Source organism: Culex pipiens, chromosome 2, assembly GCF_016801865.2.
Source record: "Culex pipiens pallens isolate TS chromosome 2, TS_CPP_V2, whole genome shotgun sequence".
Taxonomy (NCBI): Eukaryota; Metazoa; Arthropoda; class Insecta; order Diptera; family Culicidae; genus Culex; species Culex pipiens.
In genome coordinates, this window is record NC_068938.1 from 65,476,318 (window position 1) to 65,496,283 (window position 19,966).

A 19,966-nucleotide genomic window follows, 5' to 3' on the forward strand; every position below is an offset into this window, starting at 1 on the left:
GGTTTTCTAGCTTCGGTCGAGCCCTTTTTTGTGTTGGTATTTTGGTTCATCGTACCATCGTACCGAACAAAGCAGGCGTAAAGAAAAACCGAGGTAGGGGAACTATACCCTTTTTCAGCCTATTTCTATTATCGGCCTATCAGCACTTTGCTCATGACTGGTCCAAAGTAATGAATAGCTCAAATAAAAGTGAGCAAACAACTCTCCATTGTTGATACACTTGAAAAAGTTGATTTAATAGCGGAAAACGGCAAAAGTGATGATAATTGGTTGAACGGCTTAGAGTGATTAAAATGGGTATATTTCCCCTACAAGTGAACCGCGTGTGCCGCACGGTGCAGAGAAGCTCGCCATTCAGCTTCTACATAAGTGAGAGTGTCAGAAATAGCTATTTTTAAAACCGCACCACTACACACTCAATCGCGACTACCATTGGCATCGCCAGCATTGAAAACTTTGAAAACGATATAAACGATGAAAAGCTTAGAAAGCTCTTATTGGGATCCAATGAACCCTGTTAAATAAACTTACGAAATCACGAAAAATGACGTCTACCTTTAGGCGATTTTAGGAGCATACGGGAAACAAATTGATTGTAGCCGGATGAATGTACTATGTCACAAAAGTTTTTGCATAAACATTGGACAGTTATGCAAAAACGCATAGGGCAAAAGAAAACGAAAAGCTACGATATCTTACACGTTGTAGGAAACATCGGTAGAAAAGCTACTACAAAACGAGTATAAGTCGAGCCACAAAATATATGCGCCAGCATTCTCGCGCCAATATTCGAGGCTCAACTTGACAACTTGTCGACTTGGCGACGAAGCGTCGAAAATCGATGCAGTGTGATTTTTTGACGATTTTTCCGATGAAAATTCATGCTGAATCGTAATATTGACGAAGATGAAAATGACGTCCAGCCATAAAGTAAAACCTATACCTTTTTTTAGTAAGAAAGGCAAAAAGTAAATCGTTCTAAAAATTGATCGGGATTGCCGATCGATGTCGAATTTGTTTCAGATGCTCACTCATGGTCTTTACTATGAATGTAGAAAGAAATTTCGAATAAAATCAGAAATGAAAAATGTTGACGAAGGTCACCAGGTGGGCTTTTACCTTTTTTTGGGGATTTTTTTTCTTATGGTAGGTTAATCAAACGGCTCTAACTCCAGATCCAGATTATGGATCTGGATGAAAATTTGGGAGGTTGTAGTGCTCGAAAAATGCAATTTTTGGGATTAATTAAAGATATGAAAATGAAAAACCATATTTTCATTTGAAAACTGTGTATTTTGTTGAAAAGTCTGGCCGCATCCGAAAACAGATGGATATTTCGAAATTCGGTCTCAAAATGACCCTTGTTCAGCACACCAGCTTTCAAATGCACTTTTAACAATCAAAATCGAAAATAGGGGAGCCGAGGACTACGTGACACAAAATTTGGCAAAAATTTTACCGCACACGGACATCACTCGAACTCCACGGAATTTATTTTCTCAAAATTCGAGGGTTGGAGATAGACGAGTTCTGTCAAGGTGAATCGATAGAGCGTCGAAAATCGATGCAGTGTGATTTTTTGACGATTTTTCCGATTAAAATTCATGCTGAATCGACATATGAAAATGACGTCCAGTCTTAAAGTAAAACCTATACCTTTCTTTAGTAAGAAAGGCAAAAGGTTATATTTAAGAATTGTGTGATTTTGCGAACTGTTTTCTAAATTCTGATTTAATCGATGAACTCTATAAACACTGAAGTTAAATCAGACAAGAGAATTTTTCTTTCCATAATCTCTAAACTATTAAGTAGATTTTTGGTAATATTTTACAAGCTATTTAATTTTAAATGCTAAATCTTGTATTCGGATAATACTTTAATGTACGATCAGTTATATAAAGAAAAGCTTTTTCATTTTGTTTAAAAAATCATTTACTTTTGGATTTTCAAAGAAAAGTAGGAAACTGAAAATAATTTTGAAAACTTTAAAGTGGTGTTTGGCAGCAGTGCTATTTTGGGATTAATTTTTATAAGCAATTATTTTTCAATTGAGAATTGCATTTTAAATTCTAAAAACAAATTTTGTGATGCCATTTGTTCGAAATTCGATAAATTATATTTATAACATGTTTAAAAATCATTCTATCTTGGAACGGTTCTTTCAAAAGACTGGAGTTTAAAAAGAACCGCGTTTCTTTTTTTATGTGAACCATGGTTCGTTCGCTCTTTTTAGTGAACCGGCTCTTTGAGCGGCTCGCTCTTTTTTTGCCCACCTCTAGTGTCATCTATAATATAAGATTGAAAATTAGAGGTCAGATTTTTTTTCAAAGATCGTCAATGTTGCAAGGGAAATCACGGCTTATCTAAAAGTTATTTTTAAAAACTTGTATGAACCTCGGTAATTCTTTCTGGAGTTTGTTGGGAGGACTGTCCCGAGAATTGTATCGGCAAAAATGGATTTTTTCTCATTTTGAATTCTTCATTCAATATATTTAAGCTAAAATCATGAAAAAGTATCAAAAAATTGCTGAAATTATAATGTTTTTTGTTGTTTTTTTTTATCAAAACATCAGTTTCGAGTACCCAAAATATTTCTTCAATATCATGTTTCGCTAATAGCTGCAAAATTGATTTTTCCTATTTTTTTAGATTCATCTGGAAACAACAACTTGATTCGTGTTTAACAAAACTGTTTACATGGATTTGTAGCAAATAACATCCAGAATAAATGAATATGAAGAGAAAAGTGGGAAGATTCACAATGGAGTTACAAAAAGGTATCTTTTGGTCGTTAAAAAAATATTTGACTAGGCCTAACAGAGAAATCATTTCAATGCTAAAAATCGTAAAAATACGGGTCTCATTATTTTGACCAAAGAACTCCCTTTTAAATTTGAGCCAAATTGGAGATCTTTTGTATTGGATCCTTGTGGATTGACGTGGAATCGCTAATTACATTTTTTTTTTCATTTTTGAGAGTTAGAACAGTAGTAGAGGAATTCCATGTCAAATAGGGAATCGGTTGTACCCGACCCTCTCCGATTTCAATGAAACTTTGTAGACATGTTATCCTAGACATATATAAGCCATTTTTGTGTATATGGAGCCAGTTACACTCGATAATGACATTTGAGAAGGGCGTGAGTGTTTAAAATATTTTTGTATTTCGTAATTTAAATATCTTATGTCTAAATATCAAATTTTTTGAAATTGTCTGCTCTACAACTTTGTATAACATTGTTACACTGTAAAAATTAACCCTGCAAAGTTAGAAAAAACACGAAATTTTATAATGAAAAATTTTGATCTAAATGAAAACATGACCCTTCTGGGTCAATTTAGATTCGAAAAGTACATTAAATTTCCCATAAAATGACATGTTCCAAAAAATTTTACAGTCGAGTAACGGAAAATGGGAGAATTTTTAAAACTTTTTAAGTGTTTTTTACGATGAATAATACGTTTTTTCAGAATTCTGAGTACGCCATCAACTCGGGCGTATAATTTTACATGAAAGTCCCTTTGACACCAAATTTCTATTTCATCACTGTTTCAGGCTGCAAATTATTGAAAAACACCTCTTTTTTCGCATGTTCAAAAATGGAAGGGGTCGTACCGCCCCTCCGTCACAAGATATCAAAAATTGGACCTCGGATTCGAGATCAGGGACAAAAGTTACCCCTTAGGACAAAGTTTCACGCAAATCGAAGAGGGGTTGGGGCAACTGCTGTGTGAGTTGGCGGAGAATTACCCATTTTGAATTGCGGCCAATTGCAAATGTGACGAGAATAGGTTGAAAAGTTAGTGTGACGAAATTGGGTATGTTTTTCCTATTCAAAGTAACGCATTCTTTTTCTTTTTTTGATCATTTAAATTACTTTATTTTAAAGTTTAGAAATACTATTTGATACTAGAAAACATTGCACTGGTCGTGTTTTTTTTTCACCAAGCATAAAACAATATAAGGAATCATATTTTTGATTAATTTATCAATCATTTGAAATTGCCTCCAAAGTTGCCTTAAGAACTTTCAAATTTAATGTGAAGAATGTGTATTTGGTATGTTTCGGCATTTGTACTATCTCAGTTGAAGGCACTCAACATTACAATACATTTCTTTAACCAGTATTGGGAATGTTCTTTTGATCTGATTGTAACGATCATATTAATTAAGACATCCCAATTGAAGTAATGCTAAACATTTCTGTCAAAGCAAATATTTACTCTCATCTTTCAGCGAGCCGCCCACTTCAATTTCAAGAGTTCTTGCGGCTTTCAAGTAGGGCTCATTTAAACTTCGTCCATTTCGTGTCCGGTTAGCAAAAAAAAAAAAAAACCTTCAATTATCAAGGGCTTGAAACTAATTAAGCTGTTTTGAGCTTGGTCCAAGTTTGTGGTTGAAACAGATTCCGAAAATTACACTATGTAAATAGCGTTCTCTGTTTGAGTTGCACCAAATTTGCTGTATTGTTTCCGCTAGCAGAACATGTTGCTTCCCGCGTTGGAAACTAGTCTTACTCATCTCAAGACAAACCAGAAGATCCAATATCGATTTCCGCGTAATCCGTAACCTCGTATTCCAAGCTCTGTTTGTGGCTTTTGCCAGAGTCTTGGGATGGGATTATTACGGGAAGTAAATCTACACAACATTCGTGGTCATGGACTCGTCGTCACCACTTTCTACCTATTCCGAGTTGGGTAGCGATAACCAGTATGAGTACCAGGCGATTTCTGCAGAACTTGCTACATTCGTATCTATTTATGTTAAGGATAAGATGTTGGTGTTTGTTGAAATAGGGTGATTAGTTTTCTTTGCTTTTACAATTGTTACAATTTTGTTGATTTACAGTAAATTTAAATTATAGCAAAAGTTTTTTTCACTGAAAAAGTAACCCTATCAACCCACCATTCATGCACGTGCCCTAGAGTTCGGGGGCACATACAAGCGGGGGGGGAGGGGGGTTCATCCGGCGGGGGCGGGGGGGGGGGGGGGGGGGGGGGGGGGTGGCGGGGGGGGGGGATATATCCGTGCAATTGTGGGGGGGGGGGGGGGAGTTGTTATTTTCTCTTCTTGTTTGCTCTGATGCGGTAGTCGGCCTCTGTGTGCGGGGTGCTTTTTTTCTATAGAGTTGATGATACGAACCACGTCGGCGACGCAAGATTATTGGATGACTAGATCGCAGTTTTGAAGGAAATTTGCGTCTTGGGGTTTCAAAGGGAAGGTTGGTAGGAGTGGACATTGTGTGGTATTCTTCATCAGTCACCCCGACTAGGAGCGGCGACGACGTTGTCTATGGGAGAGATTTGGGGGATATTTAGTTGATGCAGGGTAGCTATGGATCAAAAAGTAAGGGAGTATATTTTTTAGGGTCTGGTGGTTGGGATAAGTTTTTTTGTAATGGTATTCTGGAGGTATAGTATCGTTAAACTATTTGGTTAAATGTTTTGGTGAGATTTACTGGGCTCGGGTAGGGGTGGGAAATTTACGTTAGGCGCAGCTCACGTAGTCTGTCCTGGAGGAGGTTGGGCGACTTGAGGAGTCGTTGGAGAGATTTCCGACTTGGGGTTGATGGGTTGGGGGTCGGGGTACGTGGCGTCCGGAATTTCACTTCATGCTTGGGGTTTTTGGATAAAGCAAAAGGAGAAGGAAATGAAACGTTCTTGTGTGCTGTTGGGTGTCTGCCGGAACGGAACTTTTTGGCCACTGACAAGTGACGACGGATGCAACTGGTGTAATGGCATGATGTCCAGTCAGTTCAGTCGCAGAACAGCTGAGCTGATGGCAGTGAGGTCAGGAGGTTTTCTTTTGCTGGTTTTAGACTTTGAATTCTGGGATGATAAAATTCAAAATTGGACTCAAAAAGTATAAAACATTATTTGTTTACTTTAAAAGCCTTGGTAGAAATTTATTAAGTTTTTTCCGTTTTTTTTATCAAAAAAAAAAAAAAAATGAAAAATAATCACAAAATATGGGTCAAAATCAAGGTTGTTGACGATAAAATTATCGAGGTTCGATAACAATAACTATAGTTCTATCGTTATCATTGGAAGGTTGGAGCAGATGGGAATCGAACCCATGATCATCCGCTTATAAAGCCAGAAACACGTGAACTTTGAATTTTTCAAAAAAATATTTAGACAGGGCAGAATGATTTTTCTCCAAAGTTTGTATGGGAAATTAGTGCTGTTCGCTACTCCCACATATTGCATGCAATTTTTGCTTGTATACAACAGTGACAAACCGCCCTAATTCTCCATACAAACTTTGGAGAAAAATCATTCAGCCCGGTCTAAATATTTTTGAAAAATTCAAAGTACACGTGTTTCAGAGGTCCCCAAACTTTATGCTTCCCCTCGAGTTGAGCCTACGCAGTCATTTGGTCAGTCTAATCTTATCGATGATAACGGACGATAATTTAAATTTAAGAGGCAGTATTTGTAAATATTGCTCGGTTTGTTCTAGAGGTCGTATCGAGGTGCTCCGATTAGTTTATGTGTTGTAGTTATTGATATGCTCTTTCGGTCAAGAGTAGAAATAATTATATTGAACACGGATCCTATTTTTCCGCAGCCGGCTGCCTAAGATTTGATCTTAACTAAATAATTCGCGTCGGGATAAGCTTTAAAATTACCAAAAACTTAAATTAAAAAAACTGTCTCAACAGCAGTATCTTTTTTATTGCTTTGAGAATAATATAACACTCCATAAAAGTTCTAACATATGACAAATAAATAAACGGGAAGTGTCTCGACAGCAGCATCCGATTGCTTGCCTTGAGATTAATGCCACACCATCTAAACTCATTTATGCCAATGGTCGTATCGCTTGCTTAGAGCGACTCCCAGACCTTTACCCTACACAAATACCAACTCCACGCGACGCTTACGCAGCCCTGTTGTTTAAATTCGATCAAATTTGGTCAACGGTCAATTTGGTCGAGTTCCACAATAGGGTTGGGAAAAAGAGCCTGCGGTTTCGCTACCCTTTTCTAAGTAAGTCAAGCATCAACATTTCCCGTGCTCCGAATCCTTTTTCCTCTCCCGGTGAATGGTGGAGATGGGAGCGGCCGGCAATGGATGGCTTTCATGGTGCTGCCTATCCTGTTCGGGTAGAATTGGTTTTAATTCCCTTTAATCATTTTCTAAGCAACCTGGGCTGGACAATCATCACATATACATGAAGAAATCCAGTCTGCAACCCGCTAAGATCACCATCTCCATGCGAATGCGAATGCGAGGTCGTATCGAGGTGCTCCGATTTGGATGAAAACTTTCAGTAAAACTTCATCAATTCCAACTCTCTTAGATGCATTCGAAAGGTCTTTTGAAGCACTTTTGGTATCAATTTTAACATATTTGGAATCCTCGGACAATTTTAACGTAAGTCAGAAGTATTGGAGTTGTAAATTTGATTTAAAAAATAATTAAATAAAACATTTTTGAAAAAAGAAATAGATCTTATTTACCCTGTGATCAATACGTCAAATGCTGTATCAAGTAGGCGAAAACCTGTTTTACCCCTAATCCAACAAATTGTTAAAAAATATTTTAATTCATTCTAAATGGCAAATTTTCCAATCAAATTTACAACTCCAATACTTCTGACTTACGTGAAATTGTCCGAGGATTCCGTATATGACAAAATTGAGACCAAAAAGTGCCGCTATGGCGGCCTACAGGGCAAAAACTAACGTTGTAAAATGTTTGTTATAGAAAAATCGAAAAACTATGAGAAAAACTGCGATTGGCCAAAAAGTTAACACCGTAGGCTTATAGTCCATGAAATCACCTATCTTTTGGCCTATGGGAGGATGGGTGTTGGAGGCTGTTGCAAAAAGATATTATGGTTTTAAAAAAATCCATTTTTGACAGTAATTTGCAAAAGCTTAGAGAAAAAGTCGAACCAATCCTGGATGTCTATGGCACATTTTGAAGTGCTTCAAAAGACCTTTCGAATGCATCTAAGAAAGTTGGAATTGATGAAGTTTTACGGAAATGCGAGCAATTTTAAGATTTTTTATGTTTTTTCGACCTCAAACTTCAAAGCCCGTTTTACCCCACTTACCTTTGTCGTAGAGGGCTCATATTTGGCATGAGTTCATCTCATGTATAGACAACCAAACGCTGAAAGTTTCATCCAAATCGGAGCACCTCGATACGACCTGTTACACATTGGTGAAAAACTCGCTCTTAACAATTAATAAAAAAAATACTTACAATTCAACCAAATCATGTTAAATTTTCAATGCTTTTACTAAGAATATATTTTTATGATAATATTAAATTTTGAAAGTATCAAATCAAATTATTAGCTCTACAGCATTGCCTTGTCGTTCTCGATTGCGAGATTCCTACTCGAAACTAGGTATCCGAAGGCTTGATTGTTGAGGCAATTGCAAACCTCTTTTTACACCTAAGCTTCCATCCACTCCGGGATTCGAACTGACGACCTTTGGATTGTGAGTCCAACTGCCTACCAGCAACTCAGGGAGACGACTGCTACACCTGGACTGAGCTAACGACCTAACTTTTTAGGTTAGTCCGGGGCCAACATTTACTTCCCGTCCGACGGAAGGCGTGATCAGACAAATCTCGTCTCGAAAAATGCCACCGGGACTTTCTGGGATCGAACCCAGGCCGACTGGATGAGAGGCAACCACGCTAACCCCCCCCCCCCCCTACACCACGAGTCCCGACAAGTATAAATAACTCAATAAAATTACAAAAGACCTTTTTTTCGAAAATACTCAAATTTTTATAATTTGCAACGAAGCAAAATTTTGTATGGATTTTCACTTTATTATGGGTTTTTTGTAAACAATAAAATTTTCTCAAAATACCATATTTAAAAACAACAAAAACGAAGCGAATTTTTTTATTTATTTTCAATTTATAAAAGGTTTGTTTTTGTAAAATACTAGAAAAATCATATCGTATTTTTTTGAAAATACTCAAAATTTGCATTCTGGGTTATAGTGATGTCAAATTGTATATGTATTTTTACTTTATAAAATATTTGTTGTAAAATATTAAAATTTCCACAAAATATCGTATTTTTTTGAAAATACTAAAATATGTATAATTTGCAATACCAAACGAAACGAATATATATGCATTTTCTTAATTAAAGTATTTTTTGCAAAAACAAATCAAATTTTCACAATATACTAAAATTATTATAATTTGCAATATGTGTATTAAACGAAGAATGATTCCGTATGCACTGTCATTTAATAAGAGTTTTATTGCATATTTTTTTTTTCTATAATTTTCACAAAAAAATACGTTTTTTTTAATACTCGAATTTTCATAATTTGCTTAATGGGTATCAAACGAAGTGCAATTGTGTATGAAAATTCAATTTAATTGATTTTTTTTTGTTAAATACTAAAATTATCATGAAATATCGTAGGATTTTAATTTATTTTAACATCATTTTCTAACTAGTAAGAATAGTATCAAGATGTTTGTTGTTTAAACATGTACTGAGACAGCCGTTGTAAAAAAATGTTGCGCAGGAAATTCTTATTTAGAATTCCAAGGTGACTTTAACAGTTAAAATGTTTGTTGCTAATATTCGATGAAAATTTGCAGATTGAATTATTTACGTTGAATTGACAATTACTAACACAAACATTTCACAATTGACTATAAAATTGGTTCTAGTGAAAAAAACTGTGAATAAATTGTACAATTTTTTCATTTCCGTTTTAAAAATACTTACAACTTCTTTATTTACCACACTGAACTCGCCTTCATTAAAAAAAAACTTAGCTTTTTGGGAGTGTTAAGTGAATCATATTTAAGAACAGTTTCGTAATCATTGTTAATTAAATTTTAAAAGTTTTCCAAATTTGCTGTGAAAATGCAAATACTTATAATATATTTTTTCCAAATTATTTGAATAAACACAAATTTATTTTGAAATTTAAAGCAAAGTTAGATTTTTTCTTTAAATTCAAACAGCTTTTAATCAAATAAATAAACATGGTGTTGTTTTTAAAACAATGTTTATTTTTGAAATATAAAAATGTTTTTTTTTTATTTTGATGACTTCTTCCCATTTGTTTATTTTGATGACTTCTTCCCATTTGTCAATATTATTGAAATGAAGGACTTGGAATCAAAAAATTTTTCTTGAGTTATTAAAATAGATTGATTCTTTTTTAATTTCTTATGAAACTTTTTATTCTTAAAACAACATTATTCTTCTGTGATGTGTTTTTCTTCTCTTAATTTTATAATATTTTTCTGGAATTTAAAAAAATATCAACTTATTTTCTTTTGACTTTTGAGGATTTATCATATTTTCAGAGTAGCTCCTGGTCATAAAAATATTTTTCATTTTAATTTTATTCCTTTTGAGACTAATAAAAAACTCTTCAACATTATTCAGTCTTAAAACCAAGGGACGATTAACAATAATCTAACTGAACCTTAAAACATATTTTTAAATAACATTGGAGAATTTGTATAAAAAAGTGCTGAACCTGGAAAAAGAAGAGTTTTATATTACAAAAATTTCTTCAAAAGCGTTTTGCATTTTGTTCGGATGAAGAAAGTTTGATTTTGAAAATTCATTAACATTCCAACGCCCAAGGCTCCAAAAAAGTTGGAACGGTAACTTCAACTCAATGGTTCTCGGGCATAACTCAACCAATCAAGATTATTCTTCTTTCTAGTGATTTGTTAGGATGTCTAGATGATTCTAGATTTTTGCAGAACTTAATTTGATCAAATCTGTAATTTTTGCGATCAAAAACATCGTTCCAACTTTTTTTTCGCGTGTAAAAAAAATTCGCCAAAAATTCTGCAGAGGTTGTCGTTTTAAAAATGGTGGAACGATGTTTTCGGTCGCATTAATTATAGATTTGTTCAAATCAAGTTCTGCTAAATTTTAGGATCACCTAGACATTCTTACAAATCTCTGGAAACAAGAATCGTCCCGAATGGTTGAGTATTCCCGAGAACCAGCGAGTTGAAGTTACCGTTCCACCTTTTTGGGAGGCTTGGGCGTCCGTGTAAGTTGGACATGCGTTGGGCGTTCCAGTGTTAAGAAAAAAAGTGAGTGATATTTCTGAAATTTTATCCCCCAGGATCGGCGCATTTAAAAAAATAAATAAAATCAAGTTCCAAATTCGAAAGCTGATACCAAAAAATATAGCGCATTCTGAATTGCATTTAGCCTTTCAAAAACCAGCTTTTCAACAGCCTACCAGCTCATTTGAAACGCTTAATGTTTGCACCTGGCTTTCTCTAATCAACTGCCGTGTGGATTAAGGATTTCCCCAACAACTCTCCAAAATTAACTGCCCGTAGGTATCTATTGAATCATTCTGGCAACCACATTTCGAGTCTCATCCAAGCTGCTCCAGAACGATGAAGGCAGAGCTTGCGGTTCTGCCCCCCTTTCAACCGAAACTTGTGGAATGATTTGTGCTCGCTCCAAGCCACGATGCTCCAAACACACATTTTTTTCCCTTTCAACTCTAGCACTCCTCTAGTAGCCCAGGGATGAACCACTAAAGTTCGAGCAATGCAGAGTCCGGAGAGCCATCACGAATGAGAAATTCAAACCCATCAAGAGCATGCCTGACCACATTTCAAGTGTCGGATGAGAGTCGTTTTTTGAACTCCGCAACTGCTGCCGCTCTAAAATTGCTGGCCAAAGTGTTCAAAAGACTATGGAGCGCACTCAGAGTCGGAGTCGGAGAGTATACTGATCTGGTCTGGTTTGGTGTGGCGTCTGCCCGGGACTGGACGAGAAATTTTTCATCAAAACCGACCGACATTCCAACAAAAGGCAGCACAGGATGCTTGAAATTATGGAAACTAGCCTGAACTAAGAGAGCACCTTGTTTTTTTTCTAATTTTCTTTTACAAATGATCTTAACCTAAGAAAATTAAAATATATTAGAATTTGTAATAATATAGTAAAGAGTATTATGGAGTAATGCCATTTTTCACAAGCATTTTCATAGAGAAATATCCCAAAACAAGAACTGAATCTGATGTTCAAACCTAAAACATTGGTCGTTGGTGAGTCAAACAACGGAACAGCATTACAACGTCCATTCGGGAAAGGTAGGAAGATTCCAGAGTCTCAAGAGGGGTGGAGTGGGTGCATACTTACGTTGTAGTTTTTCTTGGCCAGCAGCACCACAAACGTGCCCGATAATGGACAAATGCAGCGGGTGATGTTCTCCATCAGATTCTCGGTGATGCACAGGTCGGTTCGCCAGGTCGGCTCGAACGTTGCTTTGGCGTCGTACCTGAGGGAAATGGAACCAGGAAAAAGCGTAATGTTAGAAGAGGCTTTTGTGTATAGTCAGATGATGGTAAGTGAGAGGCAAAAATTGTGTTACAAAAGGGGAGCACTTTGCACAGGTTGGTTTGAGGTGGGCTGCTTGTTGGGTTTGTGAAAGTGTTGCGGCGGGTGTAGAATCGAATTGTTCAACAGATTGCCGATGAAAGGCAGGCTTTTAACAACGTGTAGGTTGGATTAATGAATTATGCTTTTTTATTTGGTAGTTATTGATTTTGTTTACAAATTGGCAAATTGAGAGCAAAACTTCACAGTCCATAAACGCATGCTTGTTCCAGCTAGATATTGGTTACTTCGGAGAAATTGTTTCTTTCAACTTGACTAGGAAACCTGATAAAGATAAATAATAATACTTGCCTAAGAGTTGATAAAAATTGAGTTTCCACAAGGAATTTAAAAAATCGCTATTTGTATTTTAGAAAAATGGCGGAAAGTGACAAACACTTTTCGTTAAGCAAAATTGTTTTGAAAGATGTTTCCTTTAAGATGATGGTTTTGACCTGGAGGAAAAAAAGTTAAGCTAGTTCAAGAGAAAAATTTGTTAAAAATAAAGGATTTTTTTTTCAATTTTCGACTTGTTGCCAATGAAAAATGACGTCTAACGTGATCAATATGAATACGGAAAATCATTGATAAGGCCTCTATCTTTGATTTGAAGTGAAATACGGAGCAATTTGAACGCATTTTCAGATTTAAAACGTTTTTTTTGCTGTAAATCGCAGATCCCGAGATTTATCATTTTATGAAAAAAAAAAATCTATCAAAATTCGAGTGAGCCCGAAGGGTTCCGAAGCATCGCGTTTTTGGGATACGATTATGTAAGGCTTTATATTGTTCAAAATATGGACAATTCAAATTTAATTTCAAATTTTTGACCAGCTTATTAAAAAAAAGTGGGCAAAAAATGTTTATACTGTATTTTAAGCAAGTCTAGAGTCCTTTTTTTTTTAAAAAAAACCTTAGAAGTTGGTACTTTTTGGTGTTTCACAAATTTAAATTTTTGAGAAAAAATGTTAAAAAGAAATCACGAACTTTTTCAGAAATTCATTGCTAAGGTTTTTCATGTTATCAGTAGCAAAACTTTAACAATAAATAATGCCACGGCGTGTTTTCTGGGCAACCTTAAGGAGAAAAAAAAGTAATCGCTACTTTCAATTGTGTCTTATAGGAAATTTTCTCAGCTTTCCAAATGCTTCTAAGAGCGAAATGCTTCATCGAGAAATTTCTGAGATATCTTTATGTTAAGTTTTTTGTTTTAAATTTCTTCATCATTTTTTGGGAACTTTTTAATAACAGTTAAAGGAAACTTGTCAAATGAAGTGTTTTCATTTACTCATCAAAATGTGCAAAATAAGACAAGAAACAATTTTATAAAAGGTTGCAAACCGCTAAACATTTTGATAATTTAGTTTAAACCGATTTTTTGAATAGGTGGGATTTATTCAGAAATTAAAATCATAAAACCGCAATAAATATAATATTTTTACAAGAAAAAATAGATTATCACATAATTGTTGTGTACAAATATCACCGGTCTGCTCGGAAATTTTTACAGGTTTGAGATTGATAGGGTATTACAAGATTTTTTTTTATAAATAAATAACATATTTATTTTGTATGATGTTGCCTCTTTCCTTGACATTTGCCATGGTCTGAAGATAAAGAAAAAAGTTAAATGGGTAATTCTCTACCAACTCACACGAAATCGGGAAAAGTTGCCCCGACCCCTCTTCGATTTGCGTGAAACTTTGTCCTAAGGGGTAACTTTTGTCCCTGATCACGAATCCTATGTCCGTTTTTTGATATCTCGTGACGGAGGGGCGGTACGACCCCTTCCATTTTTGAACATGCGAAAAAAGAGGTGTTTTTCAATAATTTGCAGCCTGAAACGGTGATGAGATAGAAATTTGGTGTCAAAGGGACTTTTATGTAAAATTAGACGCCCGATTTGATGGCGTACTCAGAATTCCGAAAAAACGTATTTTTCATCGAAAAAAACACTGAAAAAGTTTTAAAAATTCTCCCATTTTCCGTTACTAAACTGTAAAATTTTTTGGAACATGTCATTTTATGGGAAATTTAATGTACTTTTCGAATCTACATTGACCCAGAAGGGTCATTTTTTCATTTAGAACAAAATTTTTCATTTTAAAATTTCGTGTTTTTTCTAACTTTGCAGAGTTTGTTTTTAGAGTGTAACAATGTTGTACAAAAATGTAGAGTAGACCAAGGGTCCTGATTTTCGGTTCAATGAACAGAAACCACTCACTCATCGCCTATCCATTTGTCGCCTATTCTAACCCGCTAGCATTCATGAGCGAATGATACTCGCAAGCAGCCAGCGAGTGGCCCGAACTGTTCACTCAGTGAACAAATACATCGTGAAAATATTTGCCTACTCCGTCGCTCGACGACACTCACACAATAACATGCTCAGCGAAGAGCCATTCTCACAAATTGCCAGCGCGGCAGTCTTTTTGTCTTCACGCCCTCAGTTTGCCATCAATTTGATTTTTTCTTGGTTGAAGTGTCTTCGAATGGTGTCTATAATGTTATGAAATCAAAATAAATGCACAATTTAATTGATAACATTGATTTTAGGCAACCCAAATCAATGAGTATAACGCAGCGCATCAGAGAAAAATTGTTTTCGGTTCAGAGTGATCGGAAACGATCGGCCTGCCAGAGCCGTTCGGAAACTGAGCCGATCAGAGAGAGAAGGAGCGTAGAAGAGAGAGTGTTTGAGAGCGAATGGTGTGAAAGTGACAAACGGTAGGAATTTATCAGGGCAGTATCGCGTCGCCTGCTATTTGTGCTCGCGAATGGAGTGATTGATTTTGAGCAATCAGGACCCTTGGAGTAGACAATTACAAAAATTTTGATATATAGACATAAGGGGTTTGCTTATAAACATCACGAGTTATCGCGATTTTACGAAAAAAAGTTTTGAAGAAGTTCCTTTTTGCGTTTCTCTTTGTTTCGTCGTCCGTGTCTGTCGCGGGTGACGATGAACGGCCATGATCGATGACGACCAACTTTTTCAAAACTTTTTTTCGTAAAATCGTGATAACTCGTGATGTTTATAAGCAAACCCCTTATGTTTATATATCAAAATTTTTGTAATTGTCTGCTCTACAACTCTGTAGAATATTGTTACACTCTAAAAAATAACCCTGCAAAGTTAGAAAAAAACATGAAATTTTAAAATGAAAAATATTGTTCTAAATGAAAAATTGACCCTTCTGGGTCAATGTAGATTCTAAAAGTACATTAAATTTCCCATAAAATGACATGTTCCAAAAAATTTTACAGTCGAGTAACGGAAAATGGGAGAATTTTTTAAACTTTTTTAGTGTTTTTTTTGATGAAAAATACGTTTTTTCGGAATTCTGAGTACGCCATCAAATCGGGCGTCTAATTTTACATAAAAGTTCCTTTGACACCAAATTTCTATCTCATCACCGTTTCAGGCTGCAAAATATTGAAAAACACCTCTTTTTTCGCATGTTCAAAAATGGAAGGGGTCGTACCGCCCCTCCGTCACGTGATATCAAAAAACGGACCTCGGATTCGTGATCAGGGACAAAAGTTACCCCTTAGGACAAAGTTTCACGCAAATCGAAGAGGGGTCGGGGCAACTGCTGTGTGAGTTGGCGGAGAATTACCCAAATATAATTTTTACAAATTTTGTCTTTAAAATTATGGTTTATCAGGCAAATGATTAACACTTAAACAAGATTTCAAAACTGAGAATCCGATTTAAATCGCTGAGAATGCTACAATTCTGTAGCGGGTTGTCCTGGGATGGATGGATAGGACAAATCAACAATCCATTACGGATGAATTAAATGTAAAGCTCATATATTTACAGTAGATAAAAGGAGACTGTTCCATTTCTAAGTAATCATCAATGATCACAAGTTCATGTTAGTTTATTGTTTAAGCTGCTTGAAATTTTACATTGAACTAGTTTCATTGAATTAATGAAACAAAAACAAACTTCTGTGGCTTGCGACTACAACATTGTTGTGATCTTTCTATCTTGTCGCACGCGCATTTTAGGTTGAATTGATTTAAGGATTAATCAATTATAGAAACTTGGTGCAATGGTGATACTCGTCGTCTTATGTATGTATTGTTCTGATCAGATATGATAACTGTGACAAAAAGATCGTAATTATGATTATGATACCTTTTCAGTTGCAGTTTGGCACACTTACAATCAAGAATCCAGCAACAATAAAAAATTCGGATTTCGGAACAATGCACAGAATGGTCTGCTAAACCCGAGCATGGGTAAATAACAAGGGAAATGCGTAATAATACCTTTCTCTGGTATCAATACCAAATTTTGGTATTCCTGGACCCTTTAAAATTTGTCTTGAGGATTATGCAAGAGCAAAATGTGGTATCATACCAATTTAAGGTATTGTTTTGATATTGCAAAATTGCAGAATTTGTCAATGGTCGAACACCACATTTTGGTATTATTTTGGTATTACAGTATTTTATCAAATTCCTCTGAAACTATGGGAAAATTTTGACCAATTTTGACAAAATAATTAATTTTGCGCTAAAATGATGTCTCAAAGCGAATGCTTTCATTGAAAACCGGAAATTTCCAACTTGGTTTTAAACATTTTTGATATACCCCTACAGAAATGACTTGAAATTGTGGAAAATTTTCTAAGTCAGAATGGCACATTTTGGTATTATTTTGGTATTAATGTGTTTTATCAAATTCCTCTGAAACTATGGGAAAATTTTGACCAATTTTGACAAAATAATTAATTTTGCGCTAAAATGATGTCTCAAAGCGAATGCTTTCATTGAAAACCGGAAATTTCAAACTTGATTTTAAACATTTTTGATATACCCCCTACAGAAATGACTTGAAATTGTGGAAAATTTTCTAAGTCAGGATGGCACATTTTGGTATTATTTTGGTATTAAAGTGTTTTATCAAATTCCTCTGAAATTATGGGAAAATTTTGACCAAATTTGACAAAATAATTAATTTTGCGCTAAAATGATGTCTCAAAGCGAATGCTTTCATTGAAAACCGGAAATTTCAAACTTGATTTTAAACATTTTTGATATACCCCCTAAAGCAATGACTTGAAACTGTGGAAAATTTTCTAAGTCAGGATGCCACATTTTGGTATTATTTTGGTATTGAAAGGTTTCATCAATTTCCTCTGAAATTATGGGAAAATTTTGACCAAATTTGACAAAATAATTAATTTTGCGCTTAAATGATGTCTCAAAGCGAATGCTTTCATTGAAAACCGGAAATTTCAAACTTGATTTTAAACATTTTTGATATACCCCCTAAAGCAATGACTTGAAACTGTGGAAAATTTTCTAAGTCAGGATGCCACATTTTGGTATTATTTTGGTATTGAAAGGTTTCATCAATTTTCTCTGAAACAATGGATTTTTTTTTTAAATTTTTGACTTGATAATTAATTTTGCGCTAAAAGGACTTGAAACCCAAAAATGTTAAATCTGATTTAATTTTTTTTTGTGATATACCCACTAATATTTTTTTCAAACGCGTTGAAATTTCTCTAAGTCGGGATAACCAAATACTTTGAAAAACGAGTCAATCAACATATTATTGAATTTTGGTGAATTTCAATCCAGTTTCATTTTAATAATACTTATTTTTCAATCTTGTTATTTTTCAGAAGCTTCAAGAACTTCAAGCACAGGCCGTTCATCAATGACAAATGCATTCGGTGTGGTGAAGAATATCACTAAGAACAACATGGAATCATCAGGTGAGTAGATTTGGCTGTTGCATATGGATCATTTCCGTTTTTTTCACTAACTGCAACTGCTGCACTAAAAATGGTATGAAAATACAAAATTTTGGTATTACTTGTGCGAATACCAGCGACCAAAATGTGCTCTTGGTTGCCCAGTAATAGATGGTAAAATACCATGAAATCATACCAAAATCATGTTTGTGGAAGACCACAGGAATACCAAAATATGACTTTCCAAGGGCGCGGGAATACCTAAAATTAAAACTATGGCAATACCAAGTTTTGGTATTCAAGCAATGTTCAAAAATCCAGAAGACCTCAAGTTGGTATTGAAATGATTTTATTTTGTGCTATTATTTTACCTTTGGAATAACATGGTTTGGTATTATTGTGCCCTTCCACATACAAGATTTTGGTATGATTTCATGGTATTTTACCATCTATTACTGGGCAACCAAGAGCACATTTTGGTCGCTGTTATTTGCCCAAGTAATACCAAAATTTGGTATTCCCGTGTTATTTACCCCTGCTCGGGAACCGAACGTGATATTATTGTTTACACAACGTGATATTGTTTTTGTAATTAAAAATTATGACATAAAACTCGTTTCCTTACATCGTCTAAAAACCACTCAGGACAAGATTGCACGATCACGGCTATATGTCATTCTATCGTGACATTAGGTCTATTCCCGTACTGCAGAATTCTGCAATTCTGCATAAAAACGGCAGCAGAGCGTTCCCGTACTTTTCTGCAACAAAAGTAACTTTTCTCTCAGGCAGAACTTCTGCAATGAGAGAGGTAGAAGTTGCAGCAAAACCGTTCCCGTACTTTTCTGCAAGCTCTCTCTTCTCTTTCTTGTTGAAAAGTTACTGCAATTTGGTGTGATGGAAGTTGAGTACACGCTTACATAAAATTTGCAAGTTGGGTGAAATCAAGCATTTTATTATTATTTGTAATAATAAATGATTTTGGGGTTTGTTTTTTTTTGTCTGGTTTTATTGAGAATGTTTTTTTTATGTTAACGATTTCAGGCTTAGCTCATTCATGTAAATGATAAAACGATTTTTTTAGTATTAATATTTTTACCTCATAAAACTTAAGCCATATATTACAGCACGGCTAGTACCCCAACAAAAAATGTACTTTAAAAACAAATATGTAGTTTTTAAAAACTTTTAAAAGACGCATTTCTTTTTAGTTTAATAATTTCAAATAAATATTTGTTTAGGAATTATTTTTGATCATAAATTGATTTTGAAGATACTCAATATGTGTGTTGAAATAATAGGTAAATTTAATTGGCAAATCATAAATTGTACCTTTAACGGCGCTACCAATTTGTATTCTTATATGAACCAAAAAAAATGTAATTTTGTCGAAATTAAAATTCTGAAATTCTGAAACTCTGAAATTCTTCAATTTTTAAATTCTTAAATTCCTAAATTATTAAATTCTTAATTTCTTCGCCATCTTGAATCATAAAAAATACACATTTTTTGGAGTCATATTTTAGGTTAGAAACACAAATTTAGACGATTTAGAGATTGGAAATTTTGACTGTTTCTATTTTATTTATATTTTTGTTTTAAAATTTTTGATTGACAGAATTTTTTAATTTTACTTATTTTTGAAGTTATAATTTCTTTAATTTTCTATCTTATTATTTTTAAATATAGCTTTTGAATTTTTGGTGTTCTGCACTCATAAATATTCAAACTATTGTTTTTTTATTTCGATTTTTTTTTCGACCTTTATTATATTTATTTTGAAATTTTAAAATTAAGATTTTTTGAAATTTTTAAGGTTTTGAAATATTTAGTTTTTAATTATTTGAATTTTTAAATTTTGAGTTTGTGATTTATTATT

The 19,966-nt window shown here is 34.5% G+C and overlaps 1 protein-coding gene across 1 annotated transcript in view; it reads right to left on the bottom strand.

Moving 5' to 3' along the window:
* Positions 1–19,966, bottom strand: part of LOC120418404 (uncharacterized) — a 326,864-nt gene that overhangs the window by 102,840 nt on the left and 204,058 nt on the right. Inside the window, exon 15 of the mRNA XM_039580780.2 lies at positions 12,134–12,272. Coding sequence (XP_039436714.1) covers positions 12,134–12,272 — 139 coding nt within the window. The remainder of the gene's footprint in view (positions 1–12,133; positions 12,273–19,966) is intronic.